General features: G+C 43.3%; 1 protein-coding gene across 1 annotated transcript in view; it reads right to left on the reverse strand.

Annotated features, from left to right (window-relative positions):
• SLC22A16 (solute carrier family 22 member 16) overlaps positions 1-15,869 on the reverse strand; it is a gene marked incomplete at its 5' end in the record, with an annotated part of 33,364 nt that extends 17,495 nt beyond the window's left edge. Inside the window, 3 exons of the mRNA XM_082668702.1 lie at positions 2,336-2,453; positions 5,546-6,025; positions 15,802-15,869. Of these exons, the coding sequence (XP_082524828.1) occupies positions 2,336-2,453; positions 5,546-6,025; positions 15,802-15,869 (666 nt within the window). The remainder of the gene's footprint in view (positions 1-2,335; positions 2,454-5,545; positions 6,026-15,801) is intronic.
• Positions 15,870-27,710: the final 11,841 nt, after the last annotated feature.

Below are 27,710 nucleotides of genomic sequence, written 5' to 3' on the forward strand. Positions count from 1 at the left end.
TTATAACATCAGTCCCCAAAATGTTTTTTTCAGTGCCAGTTCTTTTTGTGTTCACTCCCACTTCCTACTGGTTACTTCTGTCACTGGGTTCAAACAATCCATTGCACAACTGCCTAAATAATTCCAGAAGCCTCCTTGACACCATTCATACCTGTCACCTCCACTGATAACACTCTATTCTTCACATCTACCCTGACCCCACCGCCAACATAGCAGCCAAAATGACCACTTCACCCCTGAATTCACTGAACTCCTTCAGGGGATTCCCATTGCCTTTAGGAAACCAGGCAAACTCTTTGTCATCCTACAAGGCCCTGCCTCATCCTCTCTCTCTCCTTCAGCCTTATCATGTATTTCACCTCCTCTCTATTCTCCAGGCATCGGCACCTTCAGTTTCTTCACGTCTCAGGGCCTTCTCACTTGCTGCTGCCTCTGCCTGGAAGGTTCTTCTCTCACCCACCCCTCAGACTAAAAAGCCCCTGACTCTCCAGACTCCCCATCCCATCCCCCGCTGCGGGACCCCCTCCACTGTTAGTCCTCCATCGCCAACATTGTATGGGTTTTTAAAATGGCCCGTCAGTGTCTTGACTTGCTCTACGATGTAGGGATATTGAAACAGCCTGGTCAGGTTTACTTAGCATTACACTCTGTAGGCAGATCCATAAATGTGCCGAGTGAATGAATCTGCCTGCATCTTCCCTACTCAAAATTGTATCACAAATACATTTCCCATAAAAACCAAAGGAAGGAGCCACAGAAAATTAAGGCCACATTTTACAGATGTATTCTATGGGTGGCCTGTCTCATTTTCTTGGCTCTGGAAATCAACTCATGGTATTTTGCAAGACTGAAACAGATATTTTTAGAATTATCCTCTTAAATCTTCCAAAAGAGGGCTCCACACCCTCTCAAGTCCTGTCTGTGCCTCTGTTGTACCATCATTCTCTCCAGAAGGTCTCTTATCAAATCTCACTCTGTAGCTACAGAGCCATTTCCTCTTATTCCATCCTCAGTGGAGACAGAACTGCTGGTTGTTATTTTTTGTATTAAAAACTCTCTACATACCTAGATATATGTACATTTTTTTAAGATGCAACACCTTCAATTCTCCTAAATTTTTTTTAATGCATCCTCCTATCCTTGGCCATCTGTGTGGCTTTCTAGGAACCCTTCCCAGCCATCGATGAAGACTCCAAAAGAGAATACACCACCTTGCCCTCTGAGGGGGTGCAGTGACCTCTTCTTCTGAGACTGAAGTCCTTGGCTTCTCTCCAGACCCTTGGATCATCCATTCTGGTGAGAGGGGATGCATGACCTGCTCTATGTTCAGCAAGATCACAAGCTCTCCCTGAAGATAAAACTTCACCTGGTTATCCTTGACCAGTGACCTCCAAACAGAACCACTGCTGCTGTTGTTTGGTAGTTTGGAAGCTGTCTGGAAGCCTCACCAAGTGTGCAAACAGCTTCCTCACTCTCTGGTCCACTTCCAATAATAGCACCCTTGTCGGGAGTGCCAAGTCCGGGCCAGGTACTGAACTGTGGATGCTTACATGAATCCTGGTAACAGCCCAGTGAAGCAGGTATTATTTTCTACAGTTTATAGATCAGGAATTAAGGTTTGAAGAGGATAAGGTGTTTGTCCAAGGTCATACAGTTGAGAAGCCAATACATGACAAAGCTGGGATTCAAACTCATGCCCTTTCCACTCTACTACCCTGTTCCCCATAACAGAAATGCCCGATGCCTTCTTGTTCTCATTCTTCCTGCACATTATACAAATGACTTTCTTAACAATACAACTGAAACTTCTGTTTGGCTCATGCATACAAAGCCTGACTAGACCCATACAATTGCTCAGAAGTAAAACAATTTGTAGCAATTATTTGTAATGGCTACAAATGATGACTTTTTTTCCCTTTCTTTCCCCTTATGCCTTCCTCTCTCCCTCTTGTTCTCCATGTCTCCTCTCTCTCTTTTGCTTTATAGTATCAGCTAGAATCCCCAGTACAATGCCAAGTGGAAGTGACGTTCCACAAATCCTTGCTGTTAGTAATCGTGGAATGTGGATCACCTGTCAGGCATCGAGTCAAACGTAAAGTTTCTGCCTACTAAGCAACAATTTTTCATTTGAATGAGTTCCATTCTAAGCATAGGACATTAATATTCTACAGAAAGACTTCTGCAGTGGAGTGAACAAAGATTAGTCCTTGATCTCTCTCACTAGATTCTAAATGAACAAGACTAAGAGAGTTAAGGTTTAATATAAAAGTCCTGCAGTGGAATTAAAGAGGCAAAACAAAACGAAACAAAACAAACCAACAACAACCCAACTCACGATAGCAAGAAGGAAGCGTGCGACTATGAAGCTGTAATAATCAAACGTGAACGCCGCTGCTATGCCAAACAAAAATACACCGGTGCTTGTGGCCCACAAGACAAGTCGTCTTCCTGCCCTGAAAAATAAGAATTACACAGAGGAAGGAGCAAGGTGTGGCTGCAACAGTTTAAAACATCCACTCTAATTCATGAAAGATAAGTGCTACCTATATTTTAATAGCTTATGTATCAACATTTGATTGTTGTTACTCATTCATTTATTTTGAGCAAATGATGAGGTAACACATGATTTCTTCAAGAGGCCAGTTTTTCAGTGACTGGTCTCCACCTGAGCTGCTAATATACACACTCGATCACTCTGGGTGGTCCCCAAAGGACCACCTAACCTGAGATTGGGAGCAAGGAGAGGGAAGATTTGTTCTTTCCCTGTCAGGACTTGCTCTGTGACCTGCTGGATCATCTTCTCTGTTGGGCTGGCTCAGCCCACCAAGGGGAGACAACTCTTACTAAGCCCCTCTAAAAACAGAAGTCTTGCTACATCCTGCTACTAGAATAAGCTGCTTACTTGCCCTATATTTTCATAATTGGGAAGTGCATTTCTTTGCCTAAAAAGCAAACAAATAACAATTATATGCCTGCAGACTTAAAAAAAATGAGATGTAATTCACATGCCATAAAATTCAACCTTTTAAAGTACACAATTCAGTGGCTTTTAGTGTATTCACAGAGTTGTACCACTCTTACTACTATCTAGTTCCAAGGCATTTTCATCACTCCAAAAAGAAACTGCACCCAGGAGTCACCATTCCCCATGCTCTGCTCCCTCTAGCCCCTGACAGCCCCTAATCTGCTTTCTGTTTTTACAGAGTTGCCTATTCTGGACTCTCTATATATAAATGGAGTTGCCCAATATATAACCTGGCTTATTTCACTAAGCATTATGTTTTCAATCTTCAGCTATGTTATAGTCCTTCATTCCTTTTTATGACTAAATAACATTCCATTGCATGGCTAATACCACCTTTTGTTCATCCATTCATCAGTTGATGGACACCTGGATTGTTTCCACTTTTTGGGCTATTATGAATAATGCTGCCATAAATATTTGCGAACAAGATTTTGTGTAAAGTTATGTTTCAATTCTCTTGGATATATACCTAGGGGTGGAATTGCTGGGTCATAAGCTACTTTATGCTTAATTTTTTGAGGGACTGCCAAACTGTTTTCTAGGATGGCTGCCCCAGTTTGACAATCCCACAAATTTCTCCACATCCTTGGCAACACTTGTGGTTGCCTGTCTTTTTGCTTATAGCCATTCTAGTGAGCAGGGGTTATCCCACTGTGGCATTGATTTACATTTTCCTAATGATTAATGATGTTGAGCATTTTTATATGTGTTTTTTGGCCATTTGTATATATTCTTTGCAAAATATCTATCCAGATCATCTGTCCATTTTTAAATTGGGTTATTTGTCTTCTTATTGTTGAGTTATAAGTGTTCTTTATATATTCTAGATACTAGACTGTCATTAGACATGTGATTTGCAGATATTTTCTCCCTGTGAGATGTCCCTGACAGATAATTGTAAGGCAAAAAAAATACAGTCCTGAGATTCCAACCAACAGGCTTGCCCAGTGCAGCAGAGGGTATGCAAGCAAACTGGAAACAGTCACTTTCATGGCCTCAGCCTTCTCTGCTCCCACATGCATTAGTAGGGATTGTTGGCCCTGCACATAAATGTTCCCAATCTCATTTGAGTCCTGAATGCCATTTAAAACTATTTTTCATCCATCCCTGATCAACCCCCTGTACCACCCACAAAGTCTTCACTCTCAGCAGATGAGCAGCCCTCTCCTGCAGAGAACAGAGACCATCAAAGAGAAAGCCCCACAAGTTCCTTGTCTGCCCACCTGCCAACATGACCTGCATCTGCCTTCAGGCTTCTCTTCTTTCCTCCTCTCCAGAGACCACACCCTTTTCTCTCCAAATACCATTTTGCAGTCTTTGTATAGGATCATGTCTCTTCCCACCTCCTCTGAGGCCTTATTCTACCAATTACTTCTTTTTCCTCTGTCTTTCGCTCACCTCTGACTTCTCCCTTTCAGTTTAAGTCTCTTCCAGTCAAAGACAAGAAGCTTCTCTGGACCCCATCACTCTGGTAGCCACCTTGCATCTTGCAGTTCCTCCACTGACAGACTTACCAAAAGGGAATATCTGCCTCTTCATCTCCTATTTTGTTCCTCTCCCCACTGACACCCTAACTTCCACACTTCCCAGGAAGACAGTTATGAAGCAGAAGATTCTTAAACACTGAAACATAACTTCAATCACCAAATAATAACTAGACTCCGCTTCTGCTCCAATTTCATTATTCAAATGCCACCTCCTGGAGGGGATGTGTGTGTTGGGGGGAAAGACCTGGGTACTCCTCCCTTTAGGCTTCCACAGTCTTTGCCTCCATTGCTTTTACTTCTAGTATGGCCCTGGACAAAACAAAGCCCTATAATTTTTATTTGGACATGTTTGTTGGCCCCATTTGACTAGCACACCCTGAGGGCAAGGATTTCTGACCTAAGCAGTTGTTTTTAGGTTCCCAGTGCCCAGCACTTACCTGTAAAACTCACAACTATGGGGACCAAATAAATAAGTTCATCTCTGTACTTTAGGATAGATACGAAAAGTGTGGTCCATGTCCATATAGAGATGGACTTTGCTTTATTTTAAGAGCTACATATTCATTTTAATGTGTATTTCTTAAAAATATGGCTGGTATATCACACAATTTCATAGATATTATTGCTTAGGACCAGACTATCCTCCTAAAAAGCAAATCTATTTAAAGAAAAAAAATTCACTACTGAGTGGTTATGTGTCCAAGGTACTTTTTCTGTATTAATTCTGCAATAACCCTCTGAGGTGAGCGCTATTATTTTCATTGCCAGCTTACACATGAGATTCTAAAACACATGTTAGGCAATTCACCCAGGTCCCACAGCTAATAAATGGCAGAACACAGGCAGACTGTCTTCAGAACCCATCCCCTAAACACTATGTTATTTTGTGTCTCTAAATAACAGATCAACAAGGAATTGAGATAGGAGGTATGAAAATGACTACAGTTTTGAACATAATTCCCTGTCCCCTAAGAAAATCAGATAGGAAAATGAACCCTACACTGATGTAACAATACTAAACATTTCATTTTACCTGTCAGAAAGGTAGCCGAAGATCACGGCTCCCAGCAGGACTCCAAGCATAAATGTAGGCTGGATCAGCCTTCCAAACCATTCTCGGTTACACACCAGATCCCACTCAGTCACCACGGTGCTGCGCCACTTGCTCTTGTCATAGATGTAGCCATCCAAGCAAGGGAAACTACTCTTACGGCCGTTATAATCATAGTTCAAACTCGACTTGTCATCCCTCCGGAACCTGTGACAGCTTGTGAGCTCCCAAATCTCACCGTCCTGTAGCTGCACTATGATGTGATCTTCACGGCCGATGGAAAACTGGGTCCAGATGTCCTCCAACCTCCAACTAGAGATATCTTGGAAAAGGACCCGACTCACATTGCCTGGGGGCCTGCAAGTATGCTGTGGGGACACTGACAAGAACACAGAAGCCAAGTAATGGATACCACAAGAGATGTTCTGGAAGGCACATATAAAATAGAGGAATATCTGGTATCTGCAAAGAGAAAAAAAAATCAAGTTATTATATCTGGCCTATGGGCTAAAAAAAGACATATGCAAATATGAAAGGTCTCCATTATGCCTTAGCTTGGATAAAGGGATAAACACAGAAATAATTATAGATATGTGTGTATACATATGTGTATATATCTGTCAACAGGGCCTAAAAGCGATGATATCCCAAGAGCAACAAGCACATCGGTGCCCAGATCTTGGGCTCTAGATATCATTCTCCAATAAAAGGAACCAGGAAAATTGTCTGATTCTAAGACCAGGACAGGGAGAATACAAAATAAGCCTGGAGCATCTTACAGTATCAGAAAGTAAGGAAGTATTCAAAATACAGAAAACGTGGTGGCGTGTCAGGGGGACAGAGGAACCAGTATGAGCTCCCAAAGGGCAAAGCTGAGACGATCTGAGCAACAAAATAAATAGCACAGTATAATCCAAAGTATAAAATAAAATAAAACATTTTTAAAGAATTCCATGAAGTAGTTTTTATTTCCATTTTACAGAGAGGGAAACTGAGGCTCAGGGAAGGCCAGTGACTTGCTCAGAGCACAGAATTAAGAGCTGGGAGATAAATTCAGTCTATCTTAAGCCAAAGCAAGCTCTTTCCAAATGTCAAGCTAAAACCTGAGGTAGCACTGTAATGTGAAAGAGCCATTCACTCACTAGCTACATTAATAAAATTAGTTTCACAACATTTAAAGTTATTTGAACTCCAGCAGTACACATGCTGATAGCTTTTGAATAAAATGTATTCACAACTATGTCATTCAGAAGGCAAATCAGATCTAGTGAGCATTCGTGTCATATATATTTTTTTAACCTGTTGAAAGATAGCCTGCACTGACAATCCTTTTAATACTTTGGGATATATGATATATGATATGATATGATGTCATATGATATGATGTCCTATACTATGTTGTTTAATTTTACATGTCAACTTGACTGGGCTAAGGGATCCCCAGACATCTGATAAAACACTATTTCTGGTGTGTCTGTGAGGGTGACTCTGGAGGAAATTAGCATGTGACTGAGTAAAGAAGATTGCCCTCACCAGTGGGGTTGGGCATCATCCAATCTGTTGAGTGCCTGAATAGAACAAAATGTGGAGGAAGGGCGAATTTGATCTCTCTGCTTGGGCTGAGACATCCGTCTTCTCCTGCTCTCCAAAGACACTGGCATTCCTGGTTCTTGGGCTTTTGGACTGAGACCAGGACTTACACCATCAGCTTCTTGTTCTCAGGCCTTTGGACTTGGACTGAATTATAGCACTGGGTCTCAAGCTTGCAGACATCACATTGTGGGACTTCTCACCTCCAGGACCACATGAACCAATTCCTACAATAAATCTCCTCTTACCTTTATCTATATCTATCTATCTCTTACTCATTCTGTTTCTCTGGAGAACCCTGACAAATACACCATACTTATATAAGAAAATGACTGAACAAATAAAGAAAAAAGAAAGAAGAAACAAATCTTTCTTACAGTAGAATTTCAACTAATACCTGTAGATATTCCCTCTCTACAGAAGATGGACCTTAATTCCCACTCTTTCCCGCTTGGCTAGACTTAGAGACTCATTTCCAAAGAACACAGTAGGATAAAAGGAAACTTCACAGTGGGGAAATCTGGCAAACACACCTTAACCGGATGTTGACGGTTAACATCCTCAGTGATGTTGTATGGATGATCACATTCCCCCGCATGTGATGTGATGAACAGGCTCTTCACCTCCGTGGCCTTCTTTCCAAAAACCATAACCCCAGTTTAATCATAAGAAAAACAATAGATAATCCCAGATTGGGGGACATTCTATAGGTTGCCTGGTCAATACGCCTAAAGAGTGTCAAGGTCATAAAAAACAAGGAAAGACTGAGAAATTGCCATAGACCAGAGAAGAGTGGGATAACATGACAACTAAATGCAGTGTGGTACCCGGGATTGGATCCTAGAACAGGAAGAGGACATTCCTGGAAAAACTGATGAAATCTATATAAAGTCTAGAGTTTAGCTAATAGTAACGTACTAATGTCTGTTTCTCAGTTTTGACAAATATCCCATGGTAATATAAAGTGTTAACAATGGGGGAAACGATGAGGGTCACACAGGGACACTCCTTACTCTCTTTGCACCTATTTTGTAACTCTAAAATTGTCCAAAAATTAAAAGTTTATTCAAAATTTTAAAAGTAAATGTAGGGTCTGAAATTTACAGACTGAAACCGACAGTGACCTGAAGTTTGGTCAATCTTTGCTTAGCAAATTACTCATGTAAATAAAGTGGAAAGCTAATCTTACTTAAGAAAAGAGTTCAGATTTACTAATTCTTTTTTTAAAATCAAGCACCTAAGCATCTCTACTACACTAGAAGATATTAGACTAATGGGTATTACCATCTGCCCTTGAGAGTAAGTTTTATTCTTTACTTCCCTGGAGTAACAAGTACTCAACATCATAAAGATATCAACTCTCCCAAAGTTAATGTACAAGTTTAGTCTGTAACTGGAAAACACTGGAAATTTAAATGTCTTCCAGCAGGAGATTAGTTATATAAATTATGGTAAAAGTTATAAATGCTGCCTGGGAGATGCCAGAGGAAAAGGGCAGCATGGAGTCTTTCACTAAAGGCAAGCTCCTGGTGTCTAGAACAGAGGGAGAATCACCCTGTCTAGATCATCACAGACTGGAGTCTGCGGTGGGCCCGTGTCTAACTGCCAGACACCGAGGCAATGAAAGACTTGGGCACCAGATCCTCTTGCAACCAAATCCTGTTTGGGACCTAAGAGGCATCCTATATGAATATGACTGAGAATGTAACATACATCATTGTTATAAGTCTTTCACTCCTTCCCACCCCCCAAATTCCAACACTGCAAAGTACAACACAGCCCCCGCAAGCAGCAGACAGATTTTGTTTGTCTGAAGTTTACCTGCCCCTGAAGGCGTTTGGGTTTGGTTCCTAAGTAGTCTCATCACCTGGTGCAGCTCCACTGCTGAAAAGCTCACATTTTGCCCTCTGACCACGGCCTCCCATCCTCCCAGCTCCCCCTGTCCCTCCCACTCACCCCACCTCCTGCACCGTCCAGGGCTCCAGTCTTTGAATCCCACCAGCTTCTCTAGTTTGTCACCATATTCCTGGCCTCAGGTCCTTCCCCAGCCAACCTGAACCCCACAGTTGTCACTAGAGTTCTCTACAGAGTCACACAAGTGTTCTATTCTCATTCTCCATTCACACACAGTCCCCGCAACAGAGTACCTACCCTGGCAGGCCTCTGAAGCTAGGATTTGTCTTCTCTGCCCCACCCTCAGGAGGCCTGAGGTGGGATCCAGGACTCTATACAAGCTTAATAAGCTTCCCAGGAGAGGGGCTTCCCTTGTGGCGCAGTGGTTAAGAATCTGCCTGCCAATGCAGGGGACACGGGTTCGAGCCCTGGTCCGGGAAGATCCCACGTGCCGCAGATCAACTAAGCCCATGCGCCACAACTACTGAGTCTGTGCTCTAGAGCCCACAAGCCACAACTACTGAGCCCACATGTCACAACTACTGAAGCCCGTGCACCCTAGAGCCCGTGCTCCACAACAAAAGAAGCCCGCGCAATGTGAAGCCCACGCACCGCAAGGAAGAGTAGCCCCCGCTCGCCACAGCTAGAGAAAGCCCGCGTGCGGCAAAGAAGACCCAACACAGCCGTAAATAAGTACATAAATAAATAAATAAATAAGCAAGCAAGCTTCCTGCTCCGAAAAATTGAATTCCCTGGTTTAACCATATGCTGACACAACGTCTGGCATTCAAAATACTTAACAATTGTTGTGGAGCCACTGGAAGTCTCATAAACAACTTGCGAGGGTGTCATTTATTACAACCACCTTGCAGAACTGTTTGGCAGCTGACCACATGCACATTCAGGTAACAGAGCAATTCCTTTCCTAGGAAAATACCCAATGAAATGTGTACATGAGCTCCGAAAGTCATATACAAGAAAGACTATTCATAATAAACCCAACCTGGAGACAAGCCAAATCTCTGTTGACAGTAAATGAATAAACTGTGGAATATTCATGCCATGACATACTATACAGCCATGAAAATCCACAAACTACTGTGACATACGATATGTGTGAATCTCACAAACACAGTGTTGAGCAAAAGAAGCCAGACAGAGAGTACGTGATTTTTTACTCCAATTATACAAAGTTTAGAATCAGGCAAAACTAACCTATGGTGTTAGACGTGAGGATAGTAGTGAGTTTGGGGGAGAGAAGGGGGCATGAGAAGGGGTGATCTGGGGTGGTAACACGTATGTGTTCATTTCATGATGATTCATCAAGTTGTAGATTAGGGTACACACTTTTCTGTATATACATAATACATCAGTTTAGAAGTCTTATATTTGCAAGACCCAGGGAGAGGAAAAAGTATTCAGCAACGCCCCTGCTGAGGTGTGACTGGAATGGCTGCCGAGGCACACCCAATCTGTCCACAGGGTGCGTATCGTCTAGACTGCAGCCCTGGTTGGCCACCCAATCCATGCTGACAAGAAGGTGTCTTCTAGAGGGGTGGGAGGGAGATGCAAGAGGGAGGGGATATGGGGATATAAGTATACGTATAGCTGATTCACTTTGTTATACAGCAGAAACTAACACAACAGTGTAAAGCAATTATACTCCAATAACGATGTTTAAAAAAAAAAAGACTGGCACTTCTAAATTTTAAAAATTTATGTATATCTATTATGACAACAAAAGGGGTATAATTTGTGCCATGAAGAACTTTAGTGGTGCAAGATTCTAACAGCAGCATACACCCACCACCTCCATGTTAGCTGTTTTTTCTTTTCAATGTGACTTGCAGGAATAAACTATGGCCCAACATTCAAAAAACAACACAAATATAGGAATGTGTAGACATATACATTATGAGCATTTCTAGCTATTCAAAAACAATGATTACAATTATAAAAGTGTCAAATTGTGTCCATCAAGCCTCTATCATTAATGTATCAATGTAATACCACTTACTGGCTTCTTATTGGAATTCCCACAATGAATTTGCGTTAAGAGCCTCCAATGGGTCTCAATACCTAAGTTCCAAGCCTGCCCCACCTGGAGTGTAACTGCTTCTGAGTTTAGGGCACCACCATCCACACAAACCAGAAATATGGGGTAGGGGCAGGGCATGGGGGGCCCTCATGGTCCTTCCCACTTCTCCTTCATGCCTTAGGGCCTGGAGGACCTATCAATTCCACCGGTTAAAACTATCCCATCCTACCTGCTCACACTGCCCCTGCTCCGGTCCAGACCCTCATTATCTCCCACCAGGGCTCTTACCTGGGTCTTCTCTGGTCTCTTTGCCCCAACTCCTGCCCCTCCAATGCACCTTTCATTCTCCACAGTGATCCTAATACCCAAACTGTTTAGCATGACATCGAAAATATTCTTGTGGATGACTGTTAAGTGTACCCCTCACTGGCCTTCTCTCACCCTCATACTTTATACTCCATAAATAATAAGCCACCTAGCAGTCCCCAAACAAACCATGCTAGTTCATATAATTATACTTTCTACGTGCTGGGAAGGTCTTGAGCGCTCTTTCAATTTGAATTTCCCTTTCCCTGTTACAAGGATAACTTCCTGAAAAAAACAAAACCCTACTTCCTTAGGTGTCTAGCATTCCAACATATCACTTTGTCCCTTATAAAGATTGTTGTCCATAAGGTGTCCCCCCCAGCCTAAGGCCCCTTCAGAAAAACAGACTTAGAGACTCCACGCTTCCACTACAGGAGGCTCAGTTTCCACCCCTGGTCAGGGAACTAAGATCCTACAATGCCACGTGGTGCAGGCAAAATAAATTTTTTTTAATTAAAAAAAAAAAAAGAACAACAGAGACACAACATATCACTGTGCCCACAGCTAGAGAGAAACACTAATGGAAAAAGAGTCATACAGACACAATAGACAGGAAACCCAGAGGCAAGGAAAAGCAAAGATGATCAGAACCCCCAGGAAACAGACTCATGCTATCTGGGTGACAGGTGAAGAAGATTACTTTTGGTCCTAGATTTATATAATTCTGTATAATGGTCCTAGATTTATATAATTCTGTGTAATTCTGTATAATGAAGCATAACTAGTGTCATCCCATTGTGGTTAAGAGCATGGATCCAGAGCCAGACTGCCATGGTTTGAATCTTGTCTCTGGTTACTTACCATCTGGGTCTTTGGGCAAGATCCTTACCCTTTCTGAGCCTCAGTTTCCTCACGTGAAAAATGGGTTGTTGTGGGAATGTAAAGAGTTAATACATGGAAAGCACTATGGCATACTGTAGGTGCATAAAAGTGCTAGTTATTATGATGTTCATAAGGTGAAGTCAAAAAAGAACCTAAGGGACTTCCCTGGTGGTGCAGTGGTTAAGAATCCACCTGCCAATGCAGGAGACAAGGGTTCGATCCCTGGTCCGGGAAGATCCCATATGCCACAGAACAACTAAGCGCATGCGCCACAACTACTGCGTCTGTGCTCTAGAGCCCGCAAGCCCCAACTACTGAGCCCGCGAGCCCCAACTACTGAGCCCATGTACCACAACTACTGAGCCTGCGCTCTAGAGCCCACGAGCCACACTACTGAGCTCGTGAGCCCCAACTACTGAGCCCACGCCGCAACTACTGAAGCCCACGCACCTAGGGCCCATGCTCTGCAACAAGAGAAGCCACTGCAATGAAAAGCCCGCGCACCCCAATGAAGAGTAGCCCCCGCTCACCACACCTAGAGAAAGCCCGTGTGCAGCAACGAAGACCCAATGCAGCCAAAATAAAAAAAAAAAAACCTAAAAGGTTCATATATTGGCCCCAGTACCTACATCCATAGATTAAGTCAGTCACAAGGCTCAACATTCCAACTCTGAAATTTTAAACCATCTCTCCCTTTATCCCAAGATAACTCAAAGATCCAGGTTCTTAGATCCCCCAACACAGATGCCTGAATCTTGGTTTCCTCAACTCCCTCTAACATGGGACTTAAGCCATGAAGTTTTTGTAACTTCAATATGGCTTCAGGACGAGTCCTGGAAACCTAATTCTTCTTAGGTGTCCCGCTTTCCTCTCTTAAAGGTGATTAGGATAGTGCTTCCGCACCTTAGAAATGACTAATGAGAAATGAGAGATAATTAGGGTTTTCTACTTAACACTTTCACTAGGTTTCCTTAAGACTAAATAATAGAGTCCGCCTGCGGATGCAGGGGACACAGGTTCGTGCCCCGGTCCGGGAAGATCCCACATGCTGCGGACCGGCTGGGCCCGTGAGCCATGGCCGCTGAGCCTGCGCGTCCGGAGCCTGTGCTCCACAACGGGAGAGGCCACAGCAGTGAGAGGCCCGTGTACCGCAAAAAAAAAAAAAAAGACTAAATAATAATAATACACAATAAACTAGGTTTCCTTAAGACTAAATAATAATAATACACAATAAACTCTCTGCTTATAAACAATAAAAAGACCAATTAGAGCAAATGCCAAAGAAAATATGGGTACTGTGATATTTTATAGTATTTTACACTATTTTCACCTTTTGCTGTAAGCATTGACTTGTTACCCTTTTCCTTCCTATAAGCAGCTTTCACAATCTACCCTTCCCACTAGGATGGGGACTCAGGTAATAATAGCCATGATTTATTGAGAACTCACTGAATAATAAGACTTTTGCATACATTATTGTGGCTGGCTAAGAGCTGTCTCTCAAAATCCATTCTCCCCTCTCCCACCATGGTGAGCCACATTTGACCATGCGGGTAAGGACATGGAGCAGCTGCCCCCGGTGCCACGGATGGCGGAGCTGCCTCACCCACTTGGGTCCCTGGACAGCCCCATGGAGCACAACCTGCCCTGCACAGTTACCAGAGAGGAACAAACTCCAACTGAGGGATCTTTTTGTTATAGCACCTAAGTATCTTAGTTAATCCCTAAAATACATGGGGAAAGAATGGCATTAGTAACTACTACCTCACAGGGTTACTGTGAGGATGAAATGAGAGGCTGAAGGTGGAGTGCTTACAATAAACATTTGTAGTACTATTATTACCCCCATTTTACAGATGAGGAAGTGGTAAGTCAAATGTCCAAGACCATACGGTTAATAATTGGTAAGTTAGGATCGGAACTCAGACATCCATCCCCGGAGCTGATTTTGTAATCCTCATGCTATTCTTCTTCAAGGAGTCTAAGATGAGATAATATTGGGCGAGGGGTCATACAGCGTGCAGATCAGAGGTTGGGAGCTCAGTCTGAATCCTGGCCTGCCACTCACTGCTAACGTGATCCTGGGAATACATGAAGGGCCTGGCTGAGTCCCAGGGCTGTGCTCAGGAGAGCGCCATGGTTGACAGCATGGACTGTGAAGGCCAGTGGACGTCCAGTTCTGCTCTGCTACTAACAGATTTGTGATGTAGGCGCAAGGCCTGGTTTTCTCATGTGTGAAATGAGTGATGCCACCCATACCATGGGACTGTAGTGAAGGTTAAAGAAGGTAACATATACAAAGAACTTATGACAGAGCCAGGCACAGCTCAGCATTCAATAACGCAGGTGTCAGGAGGAAGCAGGGGAGAGCTGGCACCTCCTGCCCCTCCTCTACCTGCTCCACCACTTCTTTTTTGTGGACACTGAGAATCATAACCAACTTTTTGTGCAACTTTCCACCCTGGAGAACAGCACATCATCATCTCTTCACCACAAGCCTGGGAGGGAGCTAAAGGCAGGAATGATTATAATTCTCACTTGGCAGATAGGAAACTGAGGCACAGTATTCCCATGGTCACGTTCGCGGTGAGTGGCAGGCCAGGATTCAGACTGAGCTCCCAACCTCTGATCCGCACGCTGTATGGCCCCTCACCCAGCTACCTCTCCTCCCAAAACGTTCCAGGTAAGACAGAGAAGTGTTTTCTCCATGAATGAATGAATGAATACACTTTAAATTTTTAAAATTAACTTGACAAATGAAAAGAGGGTGACAATCGTACAAAGGTTAAACCTAGGTCCCACCTTGCCGTAGCTTTGGGTCCTTGACCCACAGACTGAGGGACCTGTGGGTCCCTCAGTTTCCCAATCATTAAGATAAGGATTCACCCCCTTTGCAAGATTCCGTGGGCATCAAATAAAGCACTGTGTAGCTGGCACATATTAGGTTTCTATAAACAGAAACAAAACAAAACAAAACAAAACAACAACCGCTAAAGGTTGTTTCTGGAGCAATTCAATACCTGCCAGGCACTGAGGAAGACTCTACCGCGGGGCGGGGCGGGGCAGCAGTCGTCTGGGGAAGTGAAAGAGGAGCCCGTTTGGCCGATTAGAGAAATGAGCCGCCAAGAACCGGCATTCCTCTACTCCTGTGAGCTGGCTTTCCAGCCGGGGCTCCGGACGCCGGCACCCGCAGACGGCGCGCCCCAGGTTCCACCTGTCAAGCGGTAGGCGCGCCGGACGAGCCCTGCACCCACCACTCCCGAAGCGAGCCCCAGAGCCCACTGCTTGCTCTGGGGAGGTGCCGCCGCCAGAGTTCGAGAGGATGAGCCCAGCCAGGGCCAGGAGTCAGGACGCAGGCCTCCCGACTTCTCTGGGAAAGGAGGGATGGAAATGTTTTCGGATCGCGAGCTCAGCGCGAGAAACCCGTCGCAACTGGAAGAAACAGACCCCACCGGCGCCTCCCCCGACTCGGCTCCCCCTCCGCCCCCAGGCACCGACCTCCCTCCTCACCCCCACTCCAACTCCCTACCTGCCAAAGTGCCCCACGCTGTCAAAAATCAGCTCCAAGTTGCCGGACCCCACGCTGCCGCACCCCATGCTGCCGCCGTGCCCCGCGCTCCTAAGCAGGACGCGCGAGGCTCGCCTAGAGCCGGGGGCTGCGGGCACAGCGCCCAGCCCAGCCCAGCCTAGCCCAACCCAGCCCGGCCCCCGCCCGCCGCGCCTCGGCCCGCCCCGGCTTCTGCGTCCCCCGCGCGTCAAAGTGCTCGAGCCGCTCGCGGGGCCAGGCTTTGTTCCTCTCTCTTCCCATCGAGCGAGTCCCCGCCGCCGCGGCCTCTTTCATAGTGCGCTGTGCTCCCGGAGCCCGCAGTAGCACGGTGCGCCCAGCCCCGCCACTTCCCGCGGCCTCCCCGCCGCCCCATCAGACTCTGGACACTTACCACGTCCGTTTGGGTCGCCGCTCGAGGGAAGCGCCGGTGCCTGGGTAAAGGTTGTCGCCCGACAGCCCAAGGCGGGAATGCGGAGGCCGGGGTTCGGTCTGGAACCGCGCGCCTTACCTCCGTGGCTCTCAAACTTGTGCGTGAGTCTACCCCAGCACTTGGTTTTATATGCACATTTCTGGACGCCACTCTTGGGCACAAATACCGCTTTCTCAGAGAAGTCCACCCTTTTGAGGACCAGGACAGGGATGTACAAGAGCAGGGCATAGAGAATGGATTCTGATGACCCTGAGAAGTGGCAGGATCTTGCAGAGCTGTGTGAAATATCTTATGTTAACCAAAGGGCAAAGGGAACTCCCTGGGTAGAAACTTAAGCAGAATAGTGAAAATAGCAAACTTGTACTTGAAGAGGATTTGAAAAAGAGGAAAGCGCATCTCCCAAAGTACTTCCCTTACCTACTTGTCACAAAGCCTGAAATAACACCATTAACGATTTATTTATTTTTGCTATGAATAATTCGATTTTCTTTTGAAATGCAAATGCTCCTGGAATGATTAATCCATTAAGTAATAAACAATTTGGAATGGATTTTTTTTTAATTAGGTAGATTTTTACTAACTAGAAAGTCTTAAGGTTGGAAATGCTGGGGAGGTACACGTGGTGGGGGAAGGGGGGGAGATATGGGGAAAGTTGAACTTTTATCTGCTATTCTAATTACACCAAATAGAAATGGCACAACATAGATAAAATGGACAAATTCCCTGAAAGACACAAACTACCAACACCCACTCAAGAAAAAAACAGATAACCAGAATAGCCCTATATCTATTAAAGAAATTGAATGTGTAGTTAAAAACCTTCCCGCAAAGAAAAGCCAAGGCCCAAACATTTAATGAAGAAATAATACTGATTCTGCACATAACACTTCAAGAAAACTGAAGAGTAGGGAATACCTCCCAGCTCATTCTATGGTCCAGTATTATCCTGATACCAGAACCAGGCAAAGACATAAGAAAACCACAGACCAGTATACCCCATGAAGATAGACATAAAAAATTCTTAACAAAAGTTTAGCAAATTGAATGCATCTTTCTATATAAAGGACAATACATCATGACCAAGTAAGGTTTATCCCAAGAAAGCAAGAGTGGTTTAACATCTGAAAATCAATCAATAAAATTCACCATACTGGGCTTCCCTGGTGGCGCAGTGGCTGAGAGTCCGCCTGCCGATGCAGGGGACGCGGGTTCGTGCCCTGGTCCGGGAAGATCCCACATGCTGCGGATCGGCTGGGCCCGTGAGCCATGGCCGCTGAGCCTGCGCGTCCGGAGCCTGTGCTCCGCAATGGGTGAGGCCACAACAGTGAGAGGCCTGCGTACCGCAAAAAAAAAAAAAAAAAAATTCACCATACTAACAAACTAAAAAAGAAAAACCATATGATTATCTCAATAGATGCAAAAAAAAGCATTTGACAAAAAACCTAACAAAATTTCGTAATAAAGACACTCAACAAACTAGTAATAGAAGGTATTATGATCTGTTTCTGCCCATAGAACACTTATGACATGAAATGTGTGGGTTTTTGCTCATACCAACAACCAGTTCTCCAACTCTCCAAATACCAGTTGGGTTACCTAAATGTAATTCAAATCTGACACTAACTATTGGAGTTAGCATCAGATCCCACAAGTTGAGGGCTCAGTCCCACAATACTGTCCCCTATTTCAGATGCCAATCGCAAGTCCGAGGCTTCCTGTAATTCTGATAAACTGACAAAAATCAGGGTTCCCACTACCCCCTCCTCAGGTTCAATAATTTTCTAGAACAGCTTATAGAATTCAGGAAAACACTTTACTTACATTTACCTGTTTATTATAAAAGGCTACAGATGAACAGCCAGATGAAGAGATACATAGGGCGAGGTACGGAGGAAGAAGCATAGAAGGCACGCCACCTTTCCAGCACCCCATATGTTCACCAACCCAGAAGCTCTCTCAACCTCAATAGAGGTTACATTACACAGGCATGGTTGATTAAATCATTGGCCATTGGTGATTAACTCACACTCCAGCCCCCTGCCTTCCTGGGAGGTCAGAAAGTAAGACTGAAAGTTCTAACTTTCTAATGCCTGCCTTGGTCTTTCTAGAAACCAGCCCCCATTTTTAAGTTATCTAGGGGCCTCCAGCCACCTGTCATCTTACTACCAGAAAGACACCTTTATCACTCTAGAGATTCTAAGGGTCTTAGAAGCTCTTGTGTCAGGAACTGGGAATTAAGACCAAATATGATAACAATAGATCCTCCTATCACCCCTATCACTCAGGAACTTACAAGGGCTTTAGGAGCTCTGTATCAGGAACTGAGAATTAAGACGGCATATGTATTTCTTATTATATTACAATATCACAGAAGGGAATTTCCTCAATCTGATAAAAATCATCAACAAAAAACTCATAGCTAATAGCATACTTAATGTCTGAAAGACTGAACGCTTTCTCCCTAAGATCAGGAATAAAATAAGGATGTCCACTCTCACTGCCACTATATTGTACTGGGGGTTCAGGCGAGAAAAGAGAAAAAGAAAAAGTTCTCCAGATTGGAAAGGAAGAAGTAAAACTGTCTGTATTCACAGATGATATGATAATCTATGTAGACAATCTGATGGAGTTTACAAAAAAAAAACACACAAAACAACCTATTAGAAAAAGTGACTTTGGCAAAGTTGCATGATAACAAGATTAATATACAACAAATTAACTGTATGTCTCTATGCTAGCAATGAACAACTGGAAATTGAAATTAAAAAAAAACATTTTAATAGCACTGAAAATATAAATATTTAGGGATAAATCTAACAAAAAATGTGCAAGATATATCACTAAAATCTAGGTATGTGCATGTACTCTGCAACTTGATTTTTCCTCTGAATGTTTGTGAAATTCATACATATTAATATGTGTAGCTCTAGTTCATTTCTTTTTCATTGTTATTTAGTACTCCATTGTTCCAACAAACCACAATTTACTTAACCATTTTCTAATTGATGGACATGCAGATTGTATTCAGATTTTTACTACAGCAATACTGCTATAAAGAGTGCCTATGTACATATATTAGAGTTTTTCTAAAGTATACACCTAGGAATGGAGTTGTTGTGTTGTAAGGCACATACATCAACTATTAAATATTGCTGAATTGCTCTCCAAAGTGGTCATACCAATTTGCCTTCCAACTGGGAGGCTATAAAATTCCCCACACCTTTGTCACAATACTTGTTTCATCAGACCCTTAAACATTAGTCAGTTTCAGAGATGTGAAATGGTATTATGTTGGAGTTTAAATCTGCATTTCCCTAATTAGTACTGAGGTTGTACATCTTTTCATATCTTCATTGATCATTTGGTTTTCCTTTCCTGAGAATTGCTTATTCATATTCTTGCACATTTTTCTATTAGGTTATTTTTATTTATTTTGATTTGTAAGGGCTTTTTGCATATTCCAGACACCTTTGTCAGTTAAGCATTAGGAATAATTGTATTTTCAATCTCTTTATGGTGTTTTTGATGATCAGAAGTGGTACTTTTTTATTTTAATTAAGTCAAATCCATAAATATTTTCCTTTATAGTTTGTGATTTTGTATTTTGTTTTAAATTTTTGTTTTTCCATGAGGTCACAAAAATATTCTATTTTCTTCTAAAAGTTTTAGCCTTTGGCTTTTCTTATTTAGGTCTTAAAGCCACTGGAACAGATTATTTGATTTGAGGTAAAGATCCAATTTTGGTTTTTTCCATACATGTAAAAAATTGTCCCAGCACCATTTATGGAATATATTCCATCCTTTTCTCTGCATTTTCACCTCTGCCATCTATAAAGTTTCTATTTACATGTGGGTTTGTTCTGGACTCTTTAAATCTGTTCCATTGGTCTATTTACTTTTTCCTGTGCCCATGTGTCTTTATCATTTAGTTTTATGCATCTGCTCCAATCTTTTACTACTACTTCTCCAAAATAGCTCTTACCAAAGTCACCATGACTTTGCCAAATTCCATGCCAAATTCCATGGTCAGTTTTCAATCCTTATTTTACTCAATGTCCACCGTTAAAAAATAATTTTAAAAGGTAAAATCATGGACTTCCGGGAAGATGGCGGAAGAGTAAGACACGGAGATCACCTTCCTCCCCATAGATACTCCAGAAATACATCTACGCGTGGAACAACTCCTACGGAGCACCCACTGAACGCTGGCAGAAGACCTCAGACCTCCCAAAAGGCAAGGAACCCCCCACGTACCTGGTTAGGGCAAAAGAAAAAACTAAACAGAGACAAAAGGATGGGGACGGGTCCTGCGCCGGCGGGAGAGAGCTGTGAAGGAGGAAAAGTGTCCACACACTGGGAGGCCCCTTCGCGGGCGGAGACTTCGGGTGGCGGAGTGGGGGAGCTTGGGGGCCGCGGAGGAGAGCGCGGCGACGGGGGTGCGGGGGGCAAGGCGGAGAGATTCCAGCGCAGGGGATCGGGCCGGCCGGCACTCACCAGCCGAGAGGCTTGTCTGCTCGCCCGCCGGGGCGGGAGGGGCTGGGAGCTGAGGCTCCGGCTTCTGTCGGAGCGCCGGGAGAGGACTGAGGTTGGCGGCGTGAACGCAGCCTGCAGGGCGTTGGTGCGCCGCGGCTAGCCGGGAGGGAGTCTGGGGAAAGGTCTGGCCCTGCCGAGGAGGCAAGGGACTTTTTCTTCCCTCTTTGTTTCCTGGTGCGCGAGGAGAGGGGATTAAGAACGCTGCTTGAGAGAGCTCCAGGGACGGGCGCGAGCCGCGGCTAAAAGTGCGGAGCCCGGAGACGGACATGGGACGCTGGGGCCGCTGCTGCCACCACCGGGAGGCCTGTGTGCGAACGCGGGTCGCTAGCCACATGCCCTTCCGGGGAGCCTGTGCAGCCCGCCACTGCCAGGTTCCCAGGATCCGGGGACAACTCCCCCGGGAGAGCGCACGGCGCGCCCCGGGCTAGCAGCGTCGCGCCGGCCTCTGCCGCCGCAGGCCCGCCCCACACTCCGTGACCCGCCCTGCCCCCGTGGCCTGAGTGAGCCAGAGCCTCCGAATCGGCGGCTCCTTTAACCCCGTCCTGTCTGAGCAAAGACACCCTCCGTCGACCTACACGCACAGGCGGGGCCAAATCCAAAGCTGAGCCCCTGGGAACTGTGAGAACAAAGAAGAGAAAGGGAAATCTCTCCCAGCAGCCTCAGAAGCAGCGGATTAAAGCTCCACAATCAACCTGATGTACCCTGCATCTGTGGAATACATGAATAGACAACAAATCATCCCAAATTAAGGAGCCCTGTGGATGAAAGGCTCTTGGTGCTGCAGCCAGGAGTCAGTGCTGCTGCAGCCAGGAGTCAGTGCTGTGCCTCTGAGGTGGGAGAGCCAACTTCAGGACACTGGTCCACAAGAGGCCTCCCAGCTGCACATAATATCAAACAGCAAAAATCTCCCAGGGATCTCCATCTAAACGCCAGCACCCAGCTTCACTCAACGACCAGCAAGCTACAGTGCTGGACATCCTATGCCAAACAACTAGCAAGACAGGAACACAACCCTACCCATTAGCAGAGAGGCTGCCCAAAATCATAATAAGTCTACAGACACCCCAAAACACACCACCAGACGTGGACCTGTCCACCAGAAAGACAATATCCAGCCTCATCCACCAGAACACAGGCACTAGTCCCCTCCACCAGGAAGCCTCCACAACCCACTGAACCAACCTTAGCCACTGGGGACAGACACAAAAAACAACAGGAACTACGAACCTTCAGCCTGCAAAAAAGGAGACCCCAAACACAGTAAGATAAGCAAAATGAAAAGTCAGAAAAACACACAGCAGATGAAGGAGCAATATAAAAACCCACCAGACCTAACAAATGAAGAGGAAATAGGCAGTCTACCTGAAAAAGAATTCAGAATAATGATAGTAAAGGTGATCCAAAATCTTGGAAATAGAATAGACAAAATGCAAGAATCAGTTAACAAGGACCTAGAAGAACTAAAGATGAAACAAACAATGATGAACAACACAATAAATGAAATGAAAAATACTCTAGATGGGATCAATAGTAGAATAACTGAGGCAGAAGAACGGATAAGTGACCTGGAAGATAAACTACTGGAAATAATTACTGCAGAGCAGAATAAAGAAAAAAGGATGAAAAGAACTGAGGACAGTCTCAGAGACCTCCTGGACAACATTAAATGCACCAACATTCGAATTATAGGGGTTCCAGAAGAAGAAGAGAAAAAGAAAGGGACTGAGAAAATATTTGAAGAGATTATAGTTGAAAACTTCCCTAATATGGGAAAGGAAATAGTTAATCAAGTCCAGGAAGCACAGAGAGTCCCATACAGGATAAATCCAAGGAGAAATACGCCAAGACACATATTAATCAAACTGTCAAAAATTAAATACAAAGAAAGCATATTAAAAGCAGCAAGGGAAAAACAACAAATAACACACAAGGGAATCCCCATAAGGTTAACAGCTGAAACTCTGCAAGCCAGAAGGGAGTGGCAGGACATATTGAAAGTGTTGAAGGAGAAAAACCTGCAACCAAGATTACTCTACCCAGCAAGGATCTCATTCAGATTTGATGGAGAAATTAAAACCTTTACAAGGACAAAAGCTGAGAGAGTTCAGCACCACCAAACCAGCTCTACAACAACTGCTAAAGGAACTTCTCTAGGCAAGAAACACAAAAGAAGGAAAAGACCTACAATAACGAACCCTAAACAATTAAGAAAATGGGACTGGGAACACACATATCGACAATTACCTTAAATGTAAATGGACTAAATGCTCCCACCAAAAGACACAGATTGGCTGAATGGATACAAAAACAAGACGCATATATTTGCTGTCTACAAGAGACCCACTTCAGACCTAGAGACACATACAGACTGAAAGTAAGGGGATAGAAAAAGGTATTTCATGCAAATGGAACCCAAAAGAAAGCTGGAGTAGCAATTCTCATATCAGACAAAATAGACTTTAAAACAAAGACTATTAGAAGAGGCAAAGAAGGACACTACATAATGATCAAGGGATCGATCCAAGAAGAAGATATAACAATTGTAAATATTTATGCACCCAACATAAGAGCACCTCAATACATAAGGCAAATACTGACAGCCATAAAAGGGGAAATTGACAGTAACACATTCATAGTAGGGGACTTAAACACTCCACTTTCACCCATGGACAGATCATCCAAAATGAAAATAAATAAGGAAACACAAGCTTTAAATGATACATTAAACAAGATGGACTTAATTGATATTTATAGGACATTCCATCCAAAAACAACAGAATACACATTTTTCTCAAGTGCTCATGGAACATTCTCCAGGATAGATCATATCTTGGGTCACAAATCAAGCCTTGGTAAATTTAAGAAAATTGAAATTGTATCAAGTATCTTTTCCGACCACAACGCTATGAGACTCGATATCAATTACATGAAAAGATCTGTAAAAAATACAAACACATGGAGGCTAAACAATACTTAACAATGAAGTGATCACTGAAGAAATCAAAGAGGAAATCAAAAAATACCTAGAAACAAATGACAATGGAGACACGACGACTCAAAATCTATGGGATGCAGCAAAAGCAGTTCTAAGAGGGAAGTTTATAGCAATACAATCCTACCTTAAGAAACAAGAAACATCTCGAATAAACAACCTAACCTTGCACCTAAAGCAATTAGAGAAAGAAGAACAAAAAAACCCCAAAGTTAGCAGGAGGAAAGAAATCATAAAAATCAGATCAGAAATAAATGAAAAAGAAATGAAAGAAACGATAACAAAGATCAATAAAACTAAAAACTGGTTCTTTGAAAGGATAAACAAAATTGATAAACCATTAGCCAGACTCATCAAGAAAAAAAGGGAGAAGACTCAAATCAATAGAATTAGAAATGAAAAAGGAGAAGTAACAACTGACACTGCAGAAATACAAAAGATCATGAGAGATTACTACAAGCAACTCTATGACAATAAAATGGACAACCTGGAAGAAATGGACAAATTCTTAGAAAGGCACAACCTGCCAAGACTGAATCAGGAAGAAGTAGAAAATATGAACAGACCAATCACAAGCACTGAAATTAGGACTATGATTAAAAATCTTCCAACAAGCAAAAGCCCAGGACCAGATGGCTTCACAGGCGAATTCTATCAAACATTTAGAGAAGAGCTATCACCTATCCTTCTCAGACTCTTCCAAAATATAGCAGAGGGAGGAACACTCCCCAACTCATTCTATGAGGCCACCATCACCCTGATACCAAAACCAGACAAGGATGTCACAAAGAAAGAAAACTACAGGCCAATATCACTGATGAACATAGATGCAAAGATCCTCAACCAAATACTAGCAAACAGAATCCAACAGCACATTAAAAGGATCATACACCATGATCAAGTGGGGTTTATCCCAGGAATGCAAGGATTCTTCAATATATGCAAATCAATCAACGTGATACACCATATTAACAAATTGAAGGAGAAAAACCATATGACCATCTCAATAGATGCAGAGAAAGCGTGCGACAAAATTCAACACCCATTTATGATAAAAACCTTGCAGAAAGTAGGCATAGAGGGAACTTTCCTCAACATAATAAAGGCCATATATGACAAACCCACAGCCAACATCATCCTCAATGGTGAAAAACTCAAAGCATTTCCACTAAGATCAGGAACAAGACAAGGTTGCCCACTCTCACCACTCTTATTCAACATAGTTTTGCAAGTTTTAGCCACAGCAATCAGAGAAGAAAAGGAAATAAAAGGAATCCAAATCGGAAAAGAAGAAGTAAAGCTGTCACTGTTTGCAGATGACATGATACTATACATAGAGAATCCTAAAGATGATACCAGAAAACTACTAGAGCTAATCAATGAATTTGGTAAAGTAGCAGGATACAAAATTAATGCACAGAAATCTCTGGCATTCCTATACACTAAGGATGAAAAATCTGAAAGTGAAATCAAGAAAACACTCCCATTTACCATTGCAACAAAAAGAATAAAATATCTAGGAATAAACCTACCTAAGGAGACAAAAGACCTGTATGCAGAAAATTATAAGACACTGATGAAAGAAATTAAAGATGATACAAATAGATGGAGAGATATACCATGTTCTTGGATTGGAAGAATCAACATTGTGAAAATGACTCTACTACCCAAAGCAATCTACAGATTCAATGCAATCCCTATCAAACTACCACTGGCATTTTTCACAGAACTAGAACAAAAAATTTCACAATTTGTATGGAAACACAAAAGACCCCGAATAGCCAAAGCAATCTTGAGAACGAAAAATGGAGCTGGAGGAATCAGGCTTCCTGACTTCAGACTATACTACAAAGCTACAGTAATCAAGACAGTATGGTACTGGCACAAAAACAGAAATATAGATCAATGGAACAGGATAGAAAGCCCAGAGATAAACCCACGCACATATGGTCACTTATCTTTGACAAAGGAGGCAGGAATGTACAGTGGAGAAAGGACAGCCTATTCAATAAGTGGTGCTGGGAAAACTGGACAGGTACATGTAAAAGTACGAGATTAGATCACTCCCTAACACCATACACAAAAATAAGCTCAAAATGGATTAAAGACCTAAATGTAAGGCCAGAAACTATCAAACTCTTAGAGGAAAACATAGGCAGGACACTCTATGACATAAATCACAGCAAGGTCCTTTTTGACCCACCTCCTAGAGAAATGGAAATAAAAACAAAAGTAAACAAATGGGACCTAATGAAACTTAAAAGCTTTTGCGCAGCAAAGGAAACCATAAACAAGACCAAAAGACAACCCTCAGAATGGGAGAAAATATTTGCAAATGAAGCAACTGACAAAGGATTAATTTCCAAAATTTATAAGCAGCTCATGCAGCTTAATAACAAAAAAACAAACAACCCAATCCAAAAATGGGCAGAAGACCTAAATAGACATTTCTCCAAAGAAGATATACAGCGTGCCAACAAACACATGAAAGAATGCTCAACATCATTAATCATTAGAGAATGCACATCAAAACTACAATGAGATATCATCTCACACCGGTCAGAATGGCCATCATCAAAAAACCTAGAAACAATAAATGCTAGAGAGGGTGTGGAGAAAAGGGAACCCTCTTACACTGCTGGTGGGAATGTAAATTGATACAGCCACTATGGAGAACAGTATGGAGGTTCCTTAAAAAGCTACAAGTAGAACTACCATATGACCCAGCAATCCCACTACTGGGCATATACCCTGAGAAAACCATAATTCAAAAAGAGTCATGTACCAAAATGTTCGTTGCAGCTCTATTTACAATAGCCCAGAGATGGAAACAACCTAAGTTTCCATCATCGGATGAATGGATAAAGAAGATGTGGCACATATATACAATGGAATATTACTCAGCCATAAAAAGAAACGAAATTGAGCTATTTGTAATGAGGTGGATAGACCTAGAGTCTGTCATACAGAGTGAAGTAAGTCAGAAAGAGAAAGACAAATACCGTATGCTAACACATATATATGGAATTTAAGGAAAAAAATGTCATGAAAAACCTAGGGGTGAAACAGGAATAAAGACACAGACTTACTAGAGAATGGACTTGAGGCTATGGGGAGGGGGAAGGGTAAACGGTGACAAAGCGAGAAAGAGGCATGGACATATATACACTACCAAACGTAAGGTAGATAGCTAGTGGGAAGCAGCCGCATAGCACAGGGAGATCAGCTCGGTGCTTTGTGACCGCCTGGAGGGTTGGGATAGGGAGGGTGGGAGGGAGGGATTCGCAAGCGGGAAGAGATATGGGAACATATGTATATATATAACTGATTCATTTTTTTGTGAAGCTGAAACTAACATACCATTGTAAAGCAATTATACTCCAATAAAGATGTTAAAATGAATTAAAAAAAATTAAAAAAAAGGTAAAATCATGACTCGCATACAAATATACAATGAACACATCAATGATTTTATTTTATTTTTAAAATTTATTTATTTTATTTATTTTTGGCTGCGTTGGGTCTTTGTTGCTGTGTGTGGGCTTTCTCTAGTTGTGGCGAGTGGGGGCTACTCTTTTTTTTTTTTTTTTTTTTGCGGTACGTGGGCCTCTCACTGTTGTGGCCTCTCCCGTTGCAGAGCACAGGCTCCGGACGCGCAGGCTCAGCGGCCCTTGCTCACGGGCCTAGCCGCTCCGCGGCATGTGAGATCTTCCCGGACCGGGGCACGAACCTGCGTCCCCTGCATCAGCAGGCGGACTCTCAACCACTGCGCCACCAGGGAAGCCCGGGGGCTACTCTTTTGTTGCGGTGTGTGGGCTTCTCATTGCAGTAGCTTCTCTTGTTGCGGAGCATGGGCTCTAGGCGTGCGGGCTTCAGTAGTTGTGGCTCGTGGGCTCTAGAGCGCAGGCTCAGCAGTTGTGGTGCACGGGCTTAGTT

This window comes from Grampus griseus (assembly GCF_964374135.1).
Source record: "Grampus griseus genome assembly, chromosome: 13".
Taxonomy (NCBI): Eukaryota; Metazoa; Chordata; class Mammalia; order Artiodactyla; family Delphinidae; genus Grampus; species Grampus griseus.